The sequence below is a fragment of the Muntiacus reevesi genome, chromosome 1 (assembly GCF_963930625.1).
Source record: "Muntiacus reevesi chromosome 1, mMunRee1.1, whole genome shotgun sequence".
Classification (NCBI taxonomy): Eukaryota; Metazoa; Chordata; class Mammalia; order Artiodactyla; family Cervidae; genus Muntiacus; species Muntiacus reevesi.
The window spans coordinates 200,112,522-200,131,752 of NC_089249.1; the positions used below are offsets into that span (position 1 = coordinate 200,112,522).

The following is a 19,231-nucleotide window of genomic DNA, read 5'->3' on the forward strand; positions in this document are numbered from 1 at the left end:
CTCCTCGTCCTCGCCCTCATGTGTCATCTTCTGGGTCTGTGTTCCATGCAGCAGCTCTGTCTCTACGGGTGTGTGGTGGTGTCCTCTTGGTTCCGACCTCTTCTCCCCAGGGGCCAGCAGCACTCCATGTCATCTCTTCCTTGGAGAGATGTCACATCACGGCCCGTGCGTGATTCGGGTTATGCTGCTAAGTCCTGAGAGCTCTTTATTTGTTCTCACGTGTGACCCCTCACCAGGTAGGGGCCTGCAGCTGTGTCCTCCGATCTTCGGTGTGTGGTCACTGTGGTGCTGGTGTCCACTGGGGCACAGGAGTGCTATGTTCTGGACAGGCCCCGTGCACCATGATCTGTGGTGTTTCTTTAGTCGGCTGTTCCCAGTGTTGTCTGAGTTCATTCTTCCACATACAAACATTACGTTGTGAAAATACTGGATTATTTTGAGAGTTGTGTCTCTGGATGTCATGGTCCTTTGGGACGACCCCTAAGAATCCTGACGTGTGAAGCCACAACATTATGTCACCAGTTGCAACTTGCTGGGGGGGGCTCATTATGTGCTCAGCACCATGTCATCCCCTTCCGCGGATGACACAGTCTTATGGCTCAAGAGCCCGTTCCACTCAGGGCCAGTCCTGAGTGGACTGAGTCCATGCAGGGCTCCTGCATGTGTCTGTGTGTTGGGAAGCGGCATTCCTCCTCTGCTGCCGGGGCCCACGCTCAGCCGATTCCCCCTGCCACAGCCGGCATCGGGGGCCCTGACGGCAGGTCAGACATCCCTGGCTCACGGCTCGCCTGGGCAATTCAGTGTACACACAACACTCTGGTGTGCACGTGGATGGCAAACACTCATCCTCTTTTTCTTTTTCTGGTAGAATTGAGAGAAAAATTGCAACAATCTCCTTAGAAAGCAAGTCTCCACCAAAAACCTTGGAAAATGGTGAGTTCAGTGTGCACAACATTTGAGTCCTTGGCACCCATGCTAGGCTTGCTGCCTGGCCCCTGAGAACCCCATGGGGCTTCCAGAATTGTCCTGGGCTGTGCTGAGTACACACCTCCCCCGCCCCTTTCCCTGTGATGCGTGGGGCACTCTTGGTGCCACCTGGTTACTCAGGTACATGTAGTCCTCCCTGTCAACACGCCTTTCCTCCTGCTGAGCAGCCCTCTGCCCTCAGCTTCTCTGGCAGCCCCATCCTTGCCAGGCCCTTCTCGAAAGGGCCTTCTCTGTATGGAGGCACTCTGAGCAGGCGGTGGTCTGAGATCCACGGCGTCTTACCCAGCCCCACCGCCCAGGCCTCAGCCATTGTCTCTCCCAGCAGGTGGCAGCCTAACGGGAAGGAAGGCATCTCTGGCCAGCGAGCCGGTCAACAGCAGCAAGTGGAAGTCCACCTTCTCGCCCATCTCCGACCTGGGCCTGGCCAAGGCAGCTGACAGCCCGCTGCAGGCTGCCTCCGCTCTGAGCCACAACTCCCTGTTCGCTTTCCGGCCCGGCCTGGAGGAGCCCAGCGCGGCCGATGCCAAGCTGGCCACCCACTCCAGGAAGAGCTTCCCGGGCCCGCTGCCGGGGGCGGGCGGGCTGAGCCCCAGTAGCCTTCCTGCCAGCAGCTTCGCCTTGGGCGGGGGCCTAGCAGCTGACCTCAGTTTACACAGCTTCAGTGATGGTGCTTCTCTCTCCCACAAGGCCCCCGAGGCAGCTGGCCTGGGTGCCCCCCTGAGCTTCCCCGGCCCACGGGGCAAGGAGGGTGGTGCCGCAGAGTCTGGCCCCTTTGCGAACAAGCGGCAGCTGGACGGACTGGGCCCGAAAGGCGAGGGGGGCCTTCCCACGTGTGGACCCCCAGACAAGGCCTCAACAGCGCACAGCAAGGCCGGCAAGGGTCGCGAGCGCGAGCCCGATGTCAAGAACGGCCACAACCTGTTCATGGCTGCCGCCGCCGCACCCCCTGCAGGCCTCCTCAGTGGCCCAGGTCTTGCCCCAGTGGCATCCTCGGCAGGTGGCGCAGCCCCGTCCGTGCAGACCCACCGCCCCTTCTTGGGCACCTTTGCCCCCGGGCCACAGTTCGCGCTGGGCCCCATGTCGCTACAGGCCAACCTGGGCCCGTCTGTGCTGCAGTCCCTGTTCAGCTCCGTGCCCGCCGCCGGCCTGGTTCACGTCTCGACCGCCGCCACCAGACTGACCAACTCGCACGCCATGGGCAGCTTCTCCTCCGGGGTGGCCGGCGGCGCAGTTGGAGGTAGGCAGTGCCCTCCTGGCCACTCGGTCCCACAGGACCCGCTGGGGGACGAGCTGTGGGCCGCACATTGTCTCCGCCGCCCACCCGGACTGTTGGGTTTAACCTCCGCTGTTTGCAGGTTCCCTTCCAGGGCCCCCTGAGGGGGGAGAGGCTGTGCCCGCGTGTCCCTTTGGGTCCACTTTGCGCCCGCCACCTCGTTCCTTTTCACGAAACGCAGCCGTGACGGTCGTGTGGGCAGAGCACTCGGGCGTGAGTCGGCTCTGCCGGGCTCTCTGGTCTGACCGTGCCCTCTGATTCTTAGAGGGACTGGCGCCATGACCAGGCTCTCCTTCCTCCCGCGAGCTCACCCGGAAGGTCCGATGCGGCCGGCACTGGGACAGAGCGAGGGGCTGTGGTGCCCGCCGCCCGCGTGCATGCAGGGTGGAGCAGAGTGCGGGGAGCCACAGGCTCCCGGCTCGCTTGGCACTGAGGTGGGGTGGGGTGGGGTAGGGTTCCAGGGCCTGGCGGTGGGCCCGCCCACGCTCCCGCTGCCTGCGCTTCGCTGCACTTGTGCCCGCACGCGGAGCTGCAGCTGCCGTCGCTTCCTCCTCCGCGCGCTGCTCTTGGCTCGGCTGGAGGTGCCCGCCTGTTGAAGCTGAGTTTTTCTCTCCTGTTTGCAGGTGTCTTTAACCACGCGGTGCCTCCCGCCTCCGCCCATCCGTTTGGAGCCAGTTTCGGCAGTGGGGCTGCATGTCGCAGCACCACGCTGAGCTTAACCCCGCTGCAGGCGGTGGCCAGCCCCCCGGCCTCTTCCTTTCAGGCCCCGTCCTCTGCGGAGCCGAGGCCGCCCCCACCCCCTCCGCACCTGGGCCAGCCCTCTCCGGGGCAGCCCGCCCTCCATGCACCCCCCCATCCTAACGCCACCTTGCCTTCTCCCCCTGCGCTGCTCCCAGCTAACTCTGAGCCCGTGCTTCTGCAGAACCTCGCATCCCTCCCTGCTAACCAAGCTTTCTTACCTGCCTCCTCTGCTGCCTCTCTGCCGCCTGCTAACGCCTCTCTGTCCATCAAGCTCGCCTCCCTCCCGCACAAGGTGTCCCGCCCCTCCTTGACGGTGCACCACCAGCCCCTGCCTGGGCTGGCCCTGGCCCAGGCCACGCCCGTGAACCCACAGGCCAGCTCCACGGAGCCGCCCGCCGTGTGGGTTTCCCTTGGCATGCCGCCTCCGTATGCCGCGCGCCTTGCGGGGGTTAAGCCGCAATAAAGACCTTGCTTAGCTAGCAGTTCGTATTCTGTAAGGTAAGGCTAGAGCCCGACTAGGTGGCCGTGCTTCCCTTTGCAGAGAACAGGTGGGCCGGCGGGGCTCCTGGAAGGTCACAGGGCCAAGGCTGTGCTCCCACGACCAGGAGGCTAGGAGGCGTGAAGGCAGAGAGCCAGGGCAGCAAGGGAACCAGGGCACGGCTGGTCCCACTGCCTGCGGCCCCGCACCCTAGGTCTCCCAGGGAGAGCACCAGGAGGAGCAGGACCAAGCTGGTGTCCTCCCTGTTGAGCCCAGCCTGAGCTTGCCACCACCCTGGGCTTGGGTGTGGCCGCTGGGGGCCCAGGCAGCTCCCGTGTGGGTCCGTGGGGGCCGTGGAGAAGCTCAGCGGTGCCTTTTGTGTGCTCGGGCCTATCACCCAGTGCTTGAACACGCCTCATAGGGTTTTAGGAAAACTCCATGCATTTAAGGCTCCTGGTGCACTGCAGGCCTTCAGAGCATGGCCATCTGGTGGGCTCCTTAGCTAAAGGGCCTGCCACGGGGGCCTAGGGACGGCAGGGTGAATGTGGCACCAGCCACAGGAAGGAAGGCCTGGGGAGTGGGCTGTGTTCTGTCGTATGACTGAGGCCTGGTCACTCCCAGTGCCGCACCCATGTCCCCAGGGTGAGGTCTGGCGCAGAAATGGGGCTTCAGGGCTGGGCTCAGGATCTGTCTATGTCCTCAGCTGTGTGTCGTGTGTTTAAGTGGAAACGAATGGGCAGCCGCTGGAGTCCAACGGCCTCCTGGTCAGGGTCTGCAGACAGCCTTACTTGAGGCCTGGGGCCGGGGCTGTGCCTTGGTAGTTGGAAAAACCCAGAAGGTGGGGCTGCTCAGCATGCAGCGGCCGCTGGCCATCAGAGGAGCTAGAGAGGGCAGCTGAGCACATAGAGGCCAGGTCAGGCCCATGGTGGACACTGCTTCCCCTGCTGCCTGGGCCAGTCTCTCCCAGGGGCACATAGGCTTATTGCCAGGCTGTTCACAGGCCTCTGGGAGCACCGCCCGACAGGGGACCTGGGGACGGGCCTAGGGTGTGGCCCAGGGCCCTACGGCCATCACGTGCGTCGTCTGTCGGTCCGTCTGTCCGTCGGCGGCTCTGGCTCCCGACTTGGGGCAGCGCCGGGCCGTGTGGGCAAGGGGCTAACGCTGTGCCGCCTTTGTTCCCACGTGTGTCCGCAGGTAACTAGGATTTCTACCTCAACCGCGAGACTATGCAAGGGCGGGCTGGGCCGCGGCGCGGGGCCCCCCACGGGACGGCGAGGACGGATGGAGGCCAGAGAACAGGCTCTACTGTGAATCAGCGCCGCGCAGACCTGCGGAGACGGCTCGCTGGGGCCCAGCTCCAGCCTGTACTGTCCATAGTTTTAGATAAAGTATTTATCGTTTTTTAAAAAGTATAAACAACTTTGACTTATTTTATTCCACCGAAGCCGTAAAGGCAACCTATTGAGAGATGTAGATACTATATGTGAAAGGATCTATGTAAAGACGTCCATCTGCCCGAGGACTGGCCACCGCGGGGACCGCCAGCCGCCCGGTGCTATCTCGTCGCAGGCCGGCCTCCACACTCTTGGTGCTGACTCTCGGGGTTGACCAATGCCGACGCCAGGCCCTGTCCCCGCCCTGTTTATCTAACGCTCTTCCTATACCAAAGGTCCCAGCTCCGGGTGGAGGCCCACCCCGCCTCGCACTGTGAACGGCCTCGCTCGGCTCCTGGGTCCACATCACGCCTTTGGCATAGGAATGGTGGCCGCGCGGCCAGGCTGCAGCGGGGTGCCTCGATGAGGGGACCCGTTTGAGTGGTGCTCGCGAGGAGGGTCTGGAACCCGCCGTGTGACAAGTGCATTTACTTTTGTACGTCTCTGCTCGTCCGGTCCCGTGCCACGGCTGCCCAGGGAGGGTCAGCGCCGGTGGTAGCTGGGGACGCGGGTGGTTAGTCGTGGGTGCCTGGTGTGTCTACAGGGGAGTCACGCTGACGGGTGACAGTATTTTATAGAGATGTGATGAAAATTTATAAATTTCATAGACTTGACTTCATTTATTTTTAGACTGTATGATGAATACACAGTAAACTAAAGAGAAAAAGGAAGAAAGAAAAGTGAGGGGAAACCTTGCTGTTTATTCAAGTGCACAGAGGTGCTGGCCCAGGGCACAGCTGGCCTGCCCACCCACCACCCCGCAGCTGGAGTGACACTCTCCCCCCGCACCCCCGCCCCCAGCAGCCACAGTAGTGCTGCGGGAGGGATGTGGTGGGGTGGCAGGGCAAGAGGGCTGGTCCCTGAGGCTCCGAGGTGGTGGGTGGGGCTCTCCGTCCTCTGCACAGCATCTGTGACTGTGCTGGGTCCTTGGTGCAGCGGTGTTGTCTGTGTGCCTCCCTGGAAGGGCCAATGTTGGCCAAAGGTGCTGGCAGGGGGCCCAGACCCCAAGGTGGGCATTCAGAACCCTGTCCTCAAGTGCTCACCGCCCCCACCACCAGGTGGCACCCCCCAAGGAGAGCAGGAGGTGGGCCTCCACATAGGGATCTAACCTGAGCCTTCCCCAGCCTGGCCACCACCACCCACCCCTGCAGAGTGGGGCCCTCTGCTGTCCCCGAGGATCAGTATGGTAGCTGAGCCCCAGCCCGCTGCCTCATTCCTGGGGTGAGTCTGGAGCCAGCCTTTCTGGCAGGTGGAGGCCCCGCGAGATACAGGCCACAGGGTCAGAGCAGGACAGTGTCCCACCTCTGGCCACCTCTGCGCTGCTCAGAGCAGCAGGTGAAGCTGGAAATGGAGCCCTCCTCCTGTGACCACCGACCCTGCCCTGCCCTGCCCCCTCCACCCCAGGTCGGTGCTCCCGGTGGGTGTGTGATGGTGCTGTCCTGCCCCCCGCCCCCCCCCCCCCCCACAGAAAGCTGCGGGGCTGCCTGAGGAGCCCCATCTGAACAGATGACACTGTACACAAACACTGCGTGGCTTGCGGGCCACCATGCCTTGTCTGCCCTCCAAGCTACAGGGACAGACTCGTGCACAGGGCCCGCCCCACAGCGGGGCCAGCTTGGCCTCTCCACACCCACCATCCGGCCCCAGCCCCTTGCCTGGGCCTGGGTGCCGCTGCCACAGGAAGGAGGGGGCGCCAGGGTGTTGGGCGTGGGGAGGAGCCCCGCTGCTGCTGTTGACCCGGGCGCTCCACTCCACTCCAGGAAGTCTGATGGCTATGGTCGCTTTGCTCAGGAAACCCTAACAATGAAGACACCCTCTGGTCAGGGGACACAGCCCTCCATTTAGCTACAAGTCAAATCGTGACCTATTTAAGATTCCCCCATTATTTATCCTGCCTGTCCACTGTAGGACTGTTTGTTCTCACTCACACATCCATCCACGCTCGCTCTGTCACACCTTGGTTTGTAATGCAGGTGGGCTTTGCTTTGTCGTTTTGGTAGCCTGTGTTTCAGTTGGGGCGCTAACTCCCCTCGCTTCCCAAGGGAACCCCACTGCACTGCATATCCATCTCTAGACGCTGTAATAAAATACCTGTTTTCACTTGAACCTAGTCTGGCAGCAGTGTTTCTTCCTGGTGATGACACAGCAAGGTCCTGGAGCGCCATAGGGCCCAGGGCCGTGCTCCCCGTCCCCAGGCAGGGAGGACGGCCGCTCCCAGTAGAGGCCCACCTGCTCCTGAAGACAGGCACCGTGGCCGACAGACAAGTTACAACTTCCCCTCACCCGGTCTCAGAGGCCCAGCCCCTACTCGAGGGCTGACAACTATGACCAGGTCAGGACCACCCAGGGCAGCCTCCTTTTAGCCTTCCTAGACTACTTAGTGACAACGCCACCAACAAACCCTTCCTGAGGTCCTGCTGGCACTCAGACGGGGGCCTGTGAGCGCCAGAAGCCCCGTAGGCCGGGTCCCAGCCCCCCTTGCCCTTCCTGGCTCTGGGTTCCAGGTCTCCCCACTCTGTTGCTCCCAGGCACTTCAACCTTGAACCTGGGGAGGGCCTCACTTCCCTCAGGAGCGGCTGTGCAGATGCAGGATAGGCGCGCGGCAGAGGATACATGTCCCTCTCTGCAGTCACAGCACCACTGGCCCATATGGAAAAGAGGTACCTTTATTTGAACAGAATATACTGGCCACCCCAAAGGCGAGCCTTCCAGCTCTGCCCAGAGGCGTCTGGCCAGGGCCTGCCCCTTCAGCAGGAGAATTCACAGCGGCCCCAGCACAGCCCCACGCCCTTCACAGCTTCACCTAACTTTATACATTCAGCCTGCCCAGCGCAGGAGAGTTGCGCCTGCCAGGTCCTGGGTCAACGGACCCAAAGGGCGGGGCACAGCTCCTGGGAGGGGGCGCTGGTCCCCTGGCGGCAGCAGGCGGCACCAAGGTACCAAACCAGTCCAGTGGTTCCCAGTGTGTCTAGAGGACACTTGCTGGGTGGCTTCTCCCAACAAGGCAGCCCCTGCCCACCCTGGGGCGTTTGAAGTCTTTAAACCAAGATACTTCCCACAGCAAATCCACGGTTGGCCAGGAAACCTGGGGCCGGGAGGGCAGAGAAGCCTTGTCCAGCAACAGGACAGCTGGGGAGCCCCACCTGGCCTTATGCCTTCAGGCTGCTCAGCTGGAACCTGGCCTCCTCTGATATGCCAAACTGTTCCAGGGGGTCCTGTGTGGGTGGACGACAACGCGGGGAGGGCAGTAAGCCTGAGCCCAGGAGGCCCCCACCCCCCGCCCCCACCCCCCGCCCCCATGCACACCTTGCCAGTCATCTTCTGGATCTCGTTTCTGTAGAAAATGAGGCTCCTCCGCATGAATTCATAACTAGAAAGGAAAGCTGAGTGAGCCCCCAGGGCCCCGCACTGCCCTAGGCTCCGCCTGGCCCTAGGTTCTGTCAGCACCCCACCTGGCTCGACGCAGCGCAGCCATCCACTCCTGACACTGCTCCTCACTGCAGCACTCGAAGTGGTACTTCCTCTCTGGGTCCTCCAGGAAGCCTGAGAAGGGAGCAGCCCCCATGTGTCCCCGCTCCCTCCCACCCAGGCCTCAATTTCCTTTTCCAGCCCTGGCCTGGGCCCACTGCTTCCGAACAGCTGACTGTAGGTTGAATCGTGTCCTCCAAAAAACATACGTTCACATCTTAAAACATGTATTTCCCAGGACAGGGACTCTATCTGGACGTAGAGTCACTACAGGCCTAGGTAGTTAAGTGGTTAAGCTGAGCTCACACCACAGGAGGGTGAACGTCTAATCCAAAAGAACTGCTGTTAAGAAAAGCCGAACCTAGACCTGACCACACAAAGGAGAAGATCCCAGAAAATGAAGGCAGAGACGGGGAGATATTTCTACAAGACAGTTCTGCCAATGAACCCTCCAGAAGCTGGGCAGATTCTCTTATAGAAGGAAGCAACCGCGCTGACATTCTGATGTCAGACTTCTCCCCATCCAGAACTGGGAGGAATACATTATTCCTATTTAAGCCTCCCCGTCTGTGGCACTTTCTTGTGGACTCCCGGGGAAACTAGTAGAAGCTCTATCTTTCCTCCTGCAGACCTCACCCTCTCAAAAGCACCGAGGAGAAAACAGTCCCGGTTCCCCAGCACAAGTCCTGCTCACAGGAGAAATGGAACAGTTGCAGCGAGGCACGCCGGGAGAGAAATGCTCCCCAACAAGACAAGGGCGGCCGTTCAGGTCACTTCTGTCTAGGTTACCAGGCCCCACGGGAGAAGCCAGCGCGTGAGGCCGCCTGGACACTGCCCTCAGCCTCTAAGGACTTAGGTGGGGCCACGCCAGGGGATGGGGGGGTGACAACCAGCCACGTCTCAGGCCGCACTCACTGATGGAGAAGCCGCTGGGCTCTTCCTGGGTGACTCTGCAGTGCTCCAGCAGCAGGGCTCCAATGGGCTGCGGGCAAACAGGCGCATGGGGGAGGGACCCCGAGAACCCGCCCGCCCCCTGCCCCGCCCCCGATTCCCAAGCCCGCCCCGCTCCTACACCGGACCTCGACCCCGCCCCGCCCCCGACTCCGAACTCCGAACCTAACCCCCACTGCAGTCCTGCCCAGCACCCTACCTCCGCCTCGTCCGTCCGGAAGTAGAAAAGGAAATTGACGACCAGCTTCACCAGCCGCCGCTTCACCACTGCGAGCACAAGGCGGGATCGCGCGGGTTCAGCACCTGCCCACTCCCGCCCCTTCAGCCGCCCGCCCGCCCGCTCCGGCGTCCCAGATCGCTCACCGCTGCCTTTCTTGGGTCCCCGCATGCCCAACTCGGCTGCCATCTCGGCCGGCTGCCGGGACAACGCCTGCAGCTCCTTCTCGTTATAGCGCATGGCGCCGCCGGTACCCAGAACGCGGAACGCCGGCCGCGCCCTCCCGGCCGCCGTCCCAACGCTCGCAGATGCCGGCGCGAAAAGAGTCCCACGGCGCCGTCCCGGAGGCGCAGCCGGAGCTACTACGCCTGCGCGCTCCCGGCCGCTCAGTCTGTCAATCACCGGCGTGTGGCGGAAGCGTCTCGGGGGCCGCTAAGCCGGAGCGGGAACTTCCTGGGATGAACGGGACTATAGACAAAATGGATGGTGTCATATATGATCACGTAATAACGTGAACCCGGGATGAGAATAAAGCATTCCCACGACCGGTGGCACCCCCTTACTCAAGCGAACAGGGGCCGGGGGTGGGAGGCGAATCGCAACTACCCTCCCCGCGAGAACTGGCTCTGCGCGAGTAGTACTGACCGAAAGAACGAAGTAATCTGGCACGCACGCGCGCTTCGACTTCCGGCTTGCACTCCGCTCCCCGCTTTCCTTCAGCCTATAAGCGTCTCGCCCGCGCCATTGGGCGGGCCGGGCATGCGCACACAGGAGGCCCCGCCCTTCCTGTCCCCGGAAATACTTTCTCAGCTCTCGGCGCGCGTGCGCAGGACGAGGTCATAGCGGTGGCTGCTGCGCCTGAATAGACCAAGGCAGTGTTTGAGGAGCCCGTGGATTTGACGAAATCGTGGGTGAGGATTAGGAGTGGTGCGGGACTAGGGCGACGGCCCCGGGGGACTCCTTGGAGGGGAGTGGCTGAAGTGCTGGGTTGAGGGCGGTACCGGCTCTCTACACGCCGGGCGCTGGGCCGGCCCAACACCCCGCCCTCCCGCAGGGAGCTCCGACTGCCAAGGCCCGTTGGGTCGGGTCGGGTCGCAACGGACCCGGGGCGCCTTCCCTGAGTCCATTGGTTTGCTGGATTTGTGGTCCGGGGCTCATCTGGTTCCGGTAATGGGTGGGGGTGACGGCACCCCTGGTTCCAGGCCCGCCGAGGAATGAGGAAGGTCCAGAGGCGGAGCTCTTGGCGCGGGCCCAAGAGTCGGTTAGCTAGGCCCGCTTAGCGAGCGAAGCCCGGAGTTTAAATGATTTCTCCTGGGATCCCGGCCCCTTCTCCCTTCTGCCCTTTGGCAGCTGAGTACGACCGACCCGAGCTTGTAAATAGCCTGAGTCGGTGGTCTCTCAGCTTCCTCCCGTGACTGCTGAGGTCTCATTTCTGCCTCCCCCTCACCCGCTGCAGCCTCATCCTTCATACCATGGATGTGGTTATAGACCCTGAGCTTTAGTCAGATCGTCAGTCTTATTTTCTAGGGCTGAAAATAGCGTTCGCTGCTCAGGCAGGTACTGTGTTGAACTGTGCTGCTTTGTGGGGTACTGTTTTGCTCGCCACCCTCCCCCGCAGTGCTCTATCCTTTTTTCATTCTTCCTATTCGTCTGATTTTCTTTGCTGATTATTAATTTTTGTCTCAAAGCATCATAATTTCACACGCCTTGTTTTTCAGTCGCGTCTGACTGACCCCATGGGCTGCAACACCTCAGGCTTCCCTGTCCTTCACCACCTCCGAGAGTTTGCTCAAGCTTGTGTCCATTGAATCAGTGATGCCATCCAACCATCCCATCCTCTGCCTCCCCCTTCTTTCGTGGTCAGTCTTTCCAGGCATTAGGGGCTTTTCTGATGAGTCGGCTCTTTGCAAGCCTATTATTGGTTCTAGTTTCCCACAGGTTGAAACAATGGATGTCTTTTTTTTCCTTTCCTGCCTGCAAACTTCGCTCTCAGTGCTGGCATCATCCTGTTCCACTCAGGACTGGAGCTCCACCTGGCAGCTGAATAGCTGTCCTAGAACCTTCTGTCCAGGCTCCCATGGGCTGGTTTCTGTTTTCAGTCTCACTGTCTCCCCTTTTTTCCATCAGAGCTCTTCAGGTAGGTTTTGAGCTACATTTGTTCAGTTTGAGCCCTTGCTTTGCTGAAAATGGCTTTATCCATTCTCACAGTTAGAAGTGTGGGTGTAAAGTTCTAGATTGTAAGCCCCTGATGGGAATTGGGAAAAGCCTTGTGCTGCCTTACGTGTTCTGAAGGTTCTCATCTCATCCTGGTTTCTGATCTCTTGTTTCTGATTTTTTTTTCCATCTGCTAGGAACTTTTAAGTTTTAGTGCCATAAAACTTCATGGTCTATTTATAGGAGAGTTTTTTATTCTTTAGGTTGTTTCTTTGATAATACTCTTCATGTTTTTTGTTTCTCCTTTCTAGTTTTTATTTTGTGTTTGGACTATGGTTGAGTAACAGTGTGGTGCTTCAGGTGTACAGCGAAGTGAATCAGCTATACATGTATACATACTCATTGTTTTTCGCTTTTTTTCCTATATAGGTCGTTATAGAGCACTGAGCAGAGTTTTCTGTGTTCTGTATACAGTAGGTTCCTATAGGTTATATCTGTATTAAATATAGTAGTGTGGCCACGTTTTGTTTTCAGTTCAAAATTTCTAGCTTCTTCCTTTGTCTCCTGTTACCTTGTTACTTTGCTACTGTCTATTTTTCTATTCTTCATGATAGCTTTGATTCTTACCTTCAGGCACTCACATTCAGTGTGTTGTTAGGCTCATCGCATCTTTGCTTAAAGGGTTTGTTTGGTGTTAACTGGCCATGCTAACCTGTGGCATCCTATTCTAGTTTCGAGCTGTGAAAACATCACCCATCGTCCAAGAGGATGTTAACATTTTCTGTTGAGCTTTTCACTGAGTTTCCTTTTTCCTCAATACATGCATTTCTTCACGTCTGTTTAGACATCAATTCTGCGTGGAGAGCAGTGCTTCTCTCATGAGCTCAGTGGGCCTGGCAAAGTGCTGGGGTTTGGGGGATGCAGAGCCCCCAACTTTCAGTGTCTGAGAATACTGTCTCTGGTGCTCTTTCCGCAGAAAAAACTTCTGATCTCTCCTGTCCCCTGGACTGGGGACTATAGCCGGGTCTCCTGCCTGCTGGACACAGGCCAGGTTGAGGGGCGAGGGGGGGGGTGGCGCTGCTGCTCTAACGGGCAGGCAGTGATCCACCTGGCCTCATCCCAGGCTCTCTAAGATTCCAACAGGTAGGCTGGTGAGTGATTAAGTATCTGTCTGTGTTTGGGTTTCCTGAGTTGGTCAGATTCTCCTTGCAGGCTTTCATGACACCATGGCATATTCTTCTGGCTGGTGTTGGAGAAGACTCTTGAGAGTCCCTTGTACTGCAAGGAGATCCAACCAGTCCATCCTAAAGGAGATTAGTCCTGGGTGTTCATTGGAAAGACTGATGTTGAAGCTGAAACTCTAATACTTTGGTCACTTGATGCAAAGAGCTGACTCAGTTGAAAAGACCCTGATGCAGGGAAAGATTGAGGGCAGGAAGAGAAGGGGACGACAGAGTATAGGATGGTTGGATGGCATCACCAACTCAATGGGTATGGGTTTGGGTGGACTCGGAGTTGGTGATGGGCAGGGAGGCCTGGCGTGCTGCAGTTCATGGGGTCTCAGAGTCGGACACGACTGAGCAACTGAACTGAACGAAGGAACTGGCTGTCCCCAAACTGACTGGAACTCTTGGCTCTGTTAGTGTTTTGCCTTTACCAGTTGACGGCTCTGGGTGGCCTTGTGTGTAGTAAAAAGAGTCAGGCCTGGTGATTCTGCAGCCAACTAGGTCCCCCTACTGGTCACCCGACATGAGGTTTTCATAAACTCATCAAGTTGTAGGGCAAGTCAGTTGCACAGCTGGCTAGTGCAGCAAACCATCAGTGGCTTACATGACATGAATTTGCACTGCATCTATATGATCAGAAACTCAACACTAGTCTCACTGGGTTTTATTCCCTCTGGAGGCTTCAGGGGAGCACCGGCTCCTGCTGAAAGACATGTACTTTCCAGCTTCTAGAAGCACCGCATCCCTGGCTCACAGCCAGCAGAGCAGCATCCCCTGTGTCTGCCTCTGATCTTCCCCCTCCCTCTTATAAGGACCCTATGATGACAGTGGGCCCCCCGGGGAATCCAGGGTCGTATCCATCTCAGGGACCTAACTTAATCCCACCTGCGTTCCCTCTGCTGCGTGAGGTGATGTGTCCAGGCACCCCAGGGAGCAGGACAGGTACATCTTTGGGGGTTCACACTCCTGGGCCCCATCCCTGTAAGCTTACCCTAACAGAGTCAAGATACTGTGGGTTTAAACCAGGGGCCTGGGGCCAGCTTTGACAGTGAAGAGAATGTAGGATGAGAGAAGGTACCTGAGGTTGGATCTGAACTGAACCTGGGGGAGTATGAGAAACAGTAGGAAAAAGCAGCTGGACAGCTTGACAGGGATGTGGAGGAGAAATCAAGGGCCTGGGAGAGTCTGCCTCAGCCGCAAACGAGCTGTGACTGTCTTGTGTGTTAGGCAGTGGGGGTCGGGGGTGGACAGGTAGCCGGATGTGTTCTTTGTTCCAGCAAATGTACTGCTGTATCAGAGATGTAGAGTTTAGGTTGTGGGAAGGAAGTGTAGACGAGCAGAAAAGGGATTCAGAGGAGGGAGTGAACAGTGTGGGCCTGGGCAGTTTGGGAAGGCTTCTTAGAGGAGATGGGACTAGTTAGTGAGAACTCAGGCTCCTCTTCTCTGTTGCTGTTTTGGGTCCCTGGGCCTTTGCACTCCTCAGTCAAAGAGATCTTCCTCTCCGGTCCACCCCCACTGTCACCTGGAGATACCTCGTTTCTCCTGTTTTTCCTTCCTCGTTCCCATGTGCCTGGCCCAGCGTGGGCCCTCAGCCACTGGAAGACAGGTGGTGAAGCCAGGGCTGAGGGCAGTGAGAGTGGGGAGGGGTGAGGCCAGACCAGGAGGGTGAGATCTCACACATAGTGTCACCAGCCGCCCCTTGGCCTCCACAGGTTTCTCCCCTGGTCTGACAGAGTGCCCAGGGTCTCACCATGGACTTCCAGCATCGCCCCGGGGGCAAGACCGGGAGCGGGGGCGTGGCCTCCTCCTCCGAGAGCAACCGGGACCGCAGGGAGCGTCTGCGACAACTGGCTCTAGAAACCATTGACATCAATAAGGTGTGCGCCCACCTGCCCACCCTGAAGCAGCAGCTCAGTGCCCTCCAGACCACAGTCTCCCCAGGCCTAGGGTTGACCCACCTGCTTCTCTCCTCTGCCTGCATCCGGCTTGTGCTGCAGCACAAGGAGCCCTGTCCCGGCTGGGGAGATAGAGGATCAACAGTGCACCTTCAACTCTGCCTCTTCCTAGACCCCACGCTGCCGCCAGTGTGGGGCTGGGGGCTTCCAAGGGACCCCTTTCTGGGGCTTGCTGCAGAGGCTGGCAGTCAGCCCTAGCCCCGTACAGTGGACCCTGTGGAATCCCCGGGGCAGTGGTGCTGGCTTGGGGGCTCCAGTTTGTCCTCCATCCCTGAGCGTCTCCCCGACTGCCTGATGCATGTGCTTCCTCTGCAGGACCCCTACTTCATGAAGAACCACCTGGGCTCCTATGAGTGCAAGTTGTGCCTGACGCTGCACAACAATGAGGTGCGTCTTTCTCAGGGAGGCATTGGCTTCAGAGCCCTACTGTGCCCAGCCTCCTAGCCTCCTCCCTGCACGGGCACTGGGACAGCCACCGTGGGTTCTCTGCTTCCATCCATCCGTTTCCCGTAACATCAGCAGCTCCAATATCACAGATGTGCGTCTGCACATGTGGGGATGCCCAGGATGTCCACGTAGGGTGGGAGGTCTGGAAGGCATGGCTTCTGGTTTGAAACTTTAAGCAAGTGTCAGTCTGACGCTTGCTTCCACTGGGCTCCTGCCCTTCACCATAAGCAGGTCCTCTCTGTCCTTTTCTGTGTGGAGGACACACTTTCTGACCAGTTGGTTCACAGCTCTAGACAGCTGCACTGAGCTGAATGGTCTCAGATGGGAGCATCTGCTTGTGGCTTTGAGGCTCCCCCTTCTCTGTGGGGGACCATCCTGGACAAAGGGTCCCTGTGGGTCAGAAAAGCCTCCAGTTGAAAACTGCTGATACATGTGTCTTCTCCCTGGGACATCACTGAGATAGAATCAAAGGGCATGTTTATTCCAGGTGTCCCCACCACTGCCCCGCAGTATCCACTGGCCCAACCCACACCCTGGCAGCCACAAGACTGCTGTGTCCCCCCGCCCAAGACTCTCATCTTCTCTGGCTTTTGAGCATCTCATCCCCCTGTGTGCAGACCCACTAGAGCTCCTGTGTTCAGTAGTCATCAAGTGCCCGTCAGCGCTGAGCGCTGTGGATGAGGCAGGCCCAGGTGGGGACATCAGGCACCACCCCCTCACTGTGTCCTCAATTGCACATTCCTCTCATGTTCCAGGGGAGTTACCTCGCACACACCCAGGGGAAGAAACATCAGACCAACTTGTAAGTACCTGGCACCTCTTCCCGTGCCTGCTGTCACGCTACCTGACTCCTATTTCCCTCACCTCACGTCTCCAAGGTCAGCCGGGGATGGGGCGCTCCTGGCGCCTGGGGCTGTGGCCTTGGTGGCCTGTGAGGAGGGGCCTCAACACTGTGTCTGTCCTGCCTGCAGGGCCCGGCGAGCGGCCAAGGAGGCCAAGGAGGCCCCCGCCCAGCCAGCACCGGAGAAGGTCAAGGTGGAAGTGAAAAAGTTTGTGAAGATCGGCCGCCCGGGCTACAAAGGTAACTTGTCGATGGCCTTGGCGGGCAGTCGCTCACCCACCCCCAGCCTCACCAGTGGCCTCAGCTTCCATTAGAGGCTTTCTGCCCTGAGGGTGGGGGCCGTAGTGTCTCCTCTGCTCTTTACACTCCTAGCAAAGGTGGGTGAGTGGGTGGGAGGGGACTGCGGGCCCTGGTGTAGTCCATTCCTCTGACCTTAGAACTGGGTGCTGGCACTTTTTACCTGGGGAGAGAGGAAGAGAAAGGGGAGGCTCACCTGGGTCAGCAGCTGCAGAGGATCTGGTTGCTATAGGGGGGAGGTGAGGAAGGCAGGCCTCCTGGCAGGTATTCTTGCTGAAGTGGACACACCCTGTGTATGGCTGGCGTCTCAGACAAGACATGGCTTGGGAAGGCCCGGGGGTGGTCCTGCTTGGTGAGCCAGGGTGAGGGTGGCACTACCCTCAGGGAGGCCACCACACGCCTTTTGGTTAGTCTGGGTCATCTGGCCTCTTCCTGGGTGTGGCAGGGAGACACTGAGGGCCTGAGGGCGCGTGAAGGGCCCCGGGGCTGTGTGGACAGCAGCCCAAAGTAGCAGAGCTGGAGAGTGACGGGCGCCCGGTCCCAGAGGGCCTGGTGGGGGTGTGGGCAGCGGGGGGCCCACCCTCTGCCCCCACCCACATGCTATCAGCTGGCCTGACATCAGGCATCAGGGAGGGCACAGCCCTCCCACCCTTGGGCCGATGACTGCTAGTTGCCCAGCCAGGTGACCTCCCCCTCCCTGCCAAGCCGGCTATCCCATTCACGGGTGACATGAGGCCAGTCTTAGGACCCCGTTACTGGACCTGACATCCTCCTGTGTTGCAGTAACCAAGCAGAGGGATACAGAGATGGGCCAGCAGAGCCTCCTTTTCCAGGTGAGCAAAGGCCAGGCACCCTTTGTCCTGGGGAGGGGCCCTTGAGATGCAGTGCTGTCACTGGCCGTGTCCCCACAGATCGACTACCCTGAGATTGCTGAGGGCATCATGCCCCGACACCGGTTCATGTCTGCCTACGAGCAGAGGATCGAGCCCCCGGACCGACGCTGGCAGTACCTACTCATGGCCGCTGAGCCCTATGAGACCATTGCCTTCAAGGTAGCTCGCTGGGACCCTGGAGGGTCCTGCAGGGTCAGCTCCATCCAGGCAGCTGGCTCCCGGCCCACTCCAGGTGCCCCCACTGGGCCCTTGCCTCCTGAGGGGTTGTCAGAAGACGATGCAGAGCGAGAGCAGGGGCTGGGTGTCCACCATGAATCAGAGACCCGAGCGTGACCCCAGCAGTGAGGTGTCTCTGTTACCAGGCTGTCCCGGGACTCTAACCTCGTCCTATCCTCATATATGTTAACAAGACAGGGTAGATTGCAACTTCCCTGGGTGGCAGGACTGCTAAGCAGCAGAGCAAGAATGTCAGCTGTCACCCCAACATCAGACCCTGTTCCCTCACAGAAGGGCCTTCTGGGCCAGGCCATCTCATGGTCTTGAGGGCCTGTCTCTGCCCCTGTACCCCGCACAGGTGCCAAGCAGGGAAATAGACAAGGCTGAAGGCAAGTTCTGGACTCACTGGAACCGGGAAACCAAGCAAGTGAGTCACTCCGTGTCCACGTAGTTCCCCATCCTTCTCCCAACCCAAGGCCCCTGGGACCCTGCTCAGTTCCTCTTGTCTGTCCAGTTTTTCCTCCAGTTCCACTTCAAGATGGAGAAGCCGCCAGCCCCACCAAGCCTTCCTGCTGGGCCTCCTGGGGTGAAACGGCCCCCACCCCCACTGATGAACGGCCTGCCCCCTCGCCCACCACTACCAGAGTCTCTGCCCCCGCCCCCACCAGGAGGCCTGCCCCTGCCACCCATGCCGCCCAGCGGGCCTGCACCCTCAGGACCCCCAGGCCCTCCTCAGCTGCCCCCACCGGCTCCTGGGGTCCACCCACCGGCACCAGTGGTCCACCCACCAACCTCTGGGGTGCATCCCCCTGCTCCTGGAGTCCATCCTCCAGCTCCTGGGGTCCACCCCCCGGCACCAGTGGTTCACCCACCAGCATCTGGGGTCCACCCCCCCGCTCCAGGGGTCCACCCCCCAGCCCCGGGAGTCCACCCTCCTGCTCCGGGAGTCCACCCTCCAGCCCCAGGAGTCCATCCTCCCCCATCTGCTGGCGTTCACCCCCAGGCACCAGTGGTGCACCCACCAGCTCCTGCAGTTCACCCCCAGGCTCCGGGGGTGCACCCGACTCCTGCAGTTCACCCCCAGGCTCCAGGAGTCCACCCACCAGCTCCCGGGGTCCACCCACCAGCCCCTGGGATCCACCCCCAGCCTCCTGGGGTCCACCCCCCTCCTCCTGGGGTCCATCCTCCGGCCCCTGGGGTCCATCCCCAGCCGCCTGGGGTTCACCCCTCAAATCCTGGGGTGCACCCCCCAACGCCCATGCCCCCGATGCTGAGACCCCCACTGCCCTCCGAAGGCCCTGGGAACATTCCTCCCCCTCCCCCCACCAACTGAAAAGTCACCCCCATCCTAACAAGTCTGGTTTGGTTTTCCTGGGTTTTGCCCTAAGAGTAGAGTTTTTTTGTACTGGGCTGGGTATCCCCAGAGCTCATTAAAGAGTCTGCTGACCATGAACTGGACTGCTGTGTCAACCTGTGGGCGGTCAACACCTGCTTGCTGTGGGTGAACACATGTGGCTGCTTTCCACCACCATAATGGGTGTCAGGGTCCCATCTGAACCCCAGGGGTGGCCCCTGGTGTCTCTGTGCCCTGTGTCCTTGTGCAAGGACAGACCCTGCGGGCCAGCGGAGTGTGGTGTGGTTCTCTGGGAAGACA

At 59.7% G+C, this 19,231-nt stretch overlaps 3 protein-coding genes across 13 annotated transcripts in view; 2 read left to right on the plus strand and 1 right to left on the minus strand.

Annotated features, from left to right (window-relative positions):
- The window catches only part of DOT1L (DOT1 like histone lysine methyltransferase), a 54,197-nt gene extending 47,179 nt beyond the window's left edge, over positions 1–7,018 (plus strand). For 6 of the 10 annotated variants that reach the window (XM_065918108.1, XM_065918111.1, XM_065918110.1 and 3 more), the window contains 4 exons: positions 869–933; positions 1,310–2,224; positions 2,884–3,499; positions 4,674–7,018. In XM_065918108.1, coding sequence (XP_065774180.1) covers positions 869–933; positions 1,310–2,224; positions 2,884–3,464 — 1,561 coding nt within the window. In that variant the 3' untranslated portion in view covers positions 3,465–3,499; positions 4,674–7,018. Of the gene's footprint in view, positions 1–868; positions 934–1,309; positions 2,225–2,342; positions 2,579–2,883; positions 3,500–4,673 lie in introns of those variants that run through there. The other 4 variants (XR_010660887.1, XM_065918109.1, XM_065918113.1 and 1 more) reach the window with 4 other exon arrangements.
- PLEKHJ1 (pleckstrin homology domain containing J1) lies at positions 6,431–10,227 on the minus strand. Of its 2 annotated transcripts, none has more exons than XR_010660888.1 (7): positions 9,695–10,187; positions 9,531–9,598; positions 9,296–9,362; positions 8,365–8,455; positions 8,219–8,282; positions 7,004–8,127; positions 6,431–6,709 (listed from the first exon to the last, which is right to left on the minus strand). XR_010660888.1 is itself a non-coding variant. In XM_065918119.1 (7 exons), exons 2-7 carry the CDS (start codon positions 9,786–9,788, stop codon positions 8,062–8,064), a joined length of 450 nt encoding a protein of 149 aa, XP_065774191.1. In that variant the 5' UTR covers positions 9,789–10,016; positions 10,194–10,227; the 3' UTR covers positions 7,157–8,061. The 2 variants fall into 2 exon arrangements, 1 of the variants encoding a protein (XP_065774191.1); XM_065918119.1 differs by lacking the exon at positions 6,431–6,709 and adding an exon at positions 10,194–10,227 and having other exon boundaries at positions 7,157–8,127; positions 9,695–10,016.
- A 103-nt stretch (positions 10,228–10,330) lies between these two features.
- On the plus strand, positions 10,331–19,030 carry SF3A2 (splicing factor 3a subunit 2). The gene is made up of 9 exons (XM_065918118.1): positions 10,331–10,459; positions 14,641–14,805; positions 15,199–15,270; positions 16,086–16,132; positions 16,302–16,411; positions 17,252–17,301; positions 17,380–17,520; positions 17,936–18,004; positions 18,092–19,030. Exons 2-9 carry the CDS (start codon positions 14,680–14,682, stop codon positions 18,908–18,910), a joined length of 1,434 nt encoding a protein of 477 aa, XP_065774190.1. The 5' UTR covers positions 10,331–10,459; positions 14,641–14,679; the 3' UTR covers positions 18,911–19,030.
- Positions 19,031–19,231: the final 201 nt, after the last annotated feature.

What these genes read in the sequence shown, in the direction of transcription:
- PLEKHJ1 (XM_065918119.1), bottom strand. Translation starts at nt 9,788, where the DNA reads ATGCGCTATAACGAGAAGGAGCTGCAGGCGTTGTCCCGGCAGCCGGCC. An exon ending in GCTGCGCTGCGTCGAGCCAG is followed by an intron (nt 8,283 to 8,364) that starts GTGGGGTGCTGA and finishes TTTCCTTTCTAG; the next exon opens with TTATGAATTCATGCGGAGGA. An exon ending in TCCAGAAGATGACTGGCAAG is followed by an intron (nt 8,128 to 8,218) that starts GTGTGCATGGGG and finishes CCACCCACACAG; the next exon opens with GACCCCCTGGAACAGTTTGG.
- SF3A2 (XM_065918118.1), top strand. Translation starts at nt 14,680, where the DNA reads ATGGACTTCCAGCATCGCCCCGGGGGCAAGACCGGGAGCGGGGGCGTG. An exon ending in CGGCCGCCCGGGCTACAAAG is followed by an intron (nt 16,412 to 17,251) that starts GTAACTTGTCGA and finishes CCTGTGTTGCAG; the next exon opens with TAACCAAGCAGAGGGATACA. An exon ending in ATGAGACCATTGCCTTCAAG is followed by an intron (nt 17,521 to 17,935) that starts GTAGCTCGCTGG and finishes TACCCCGCACAG; the next exon opens with GTGCCAAGCAGGGAAATAGA.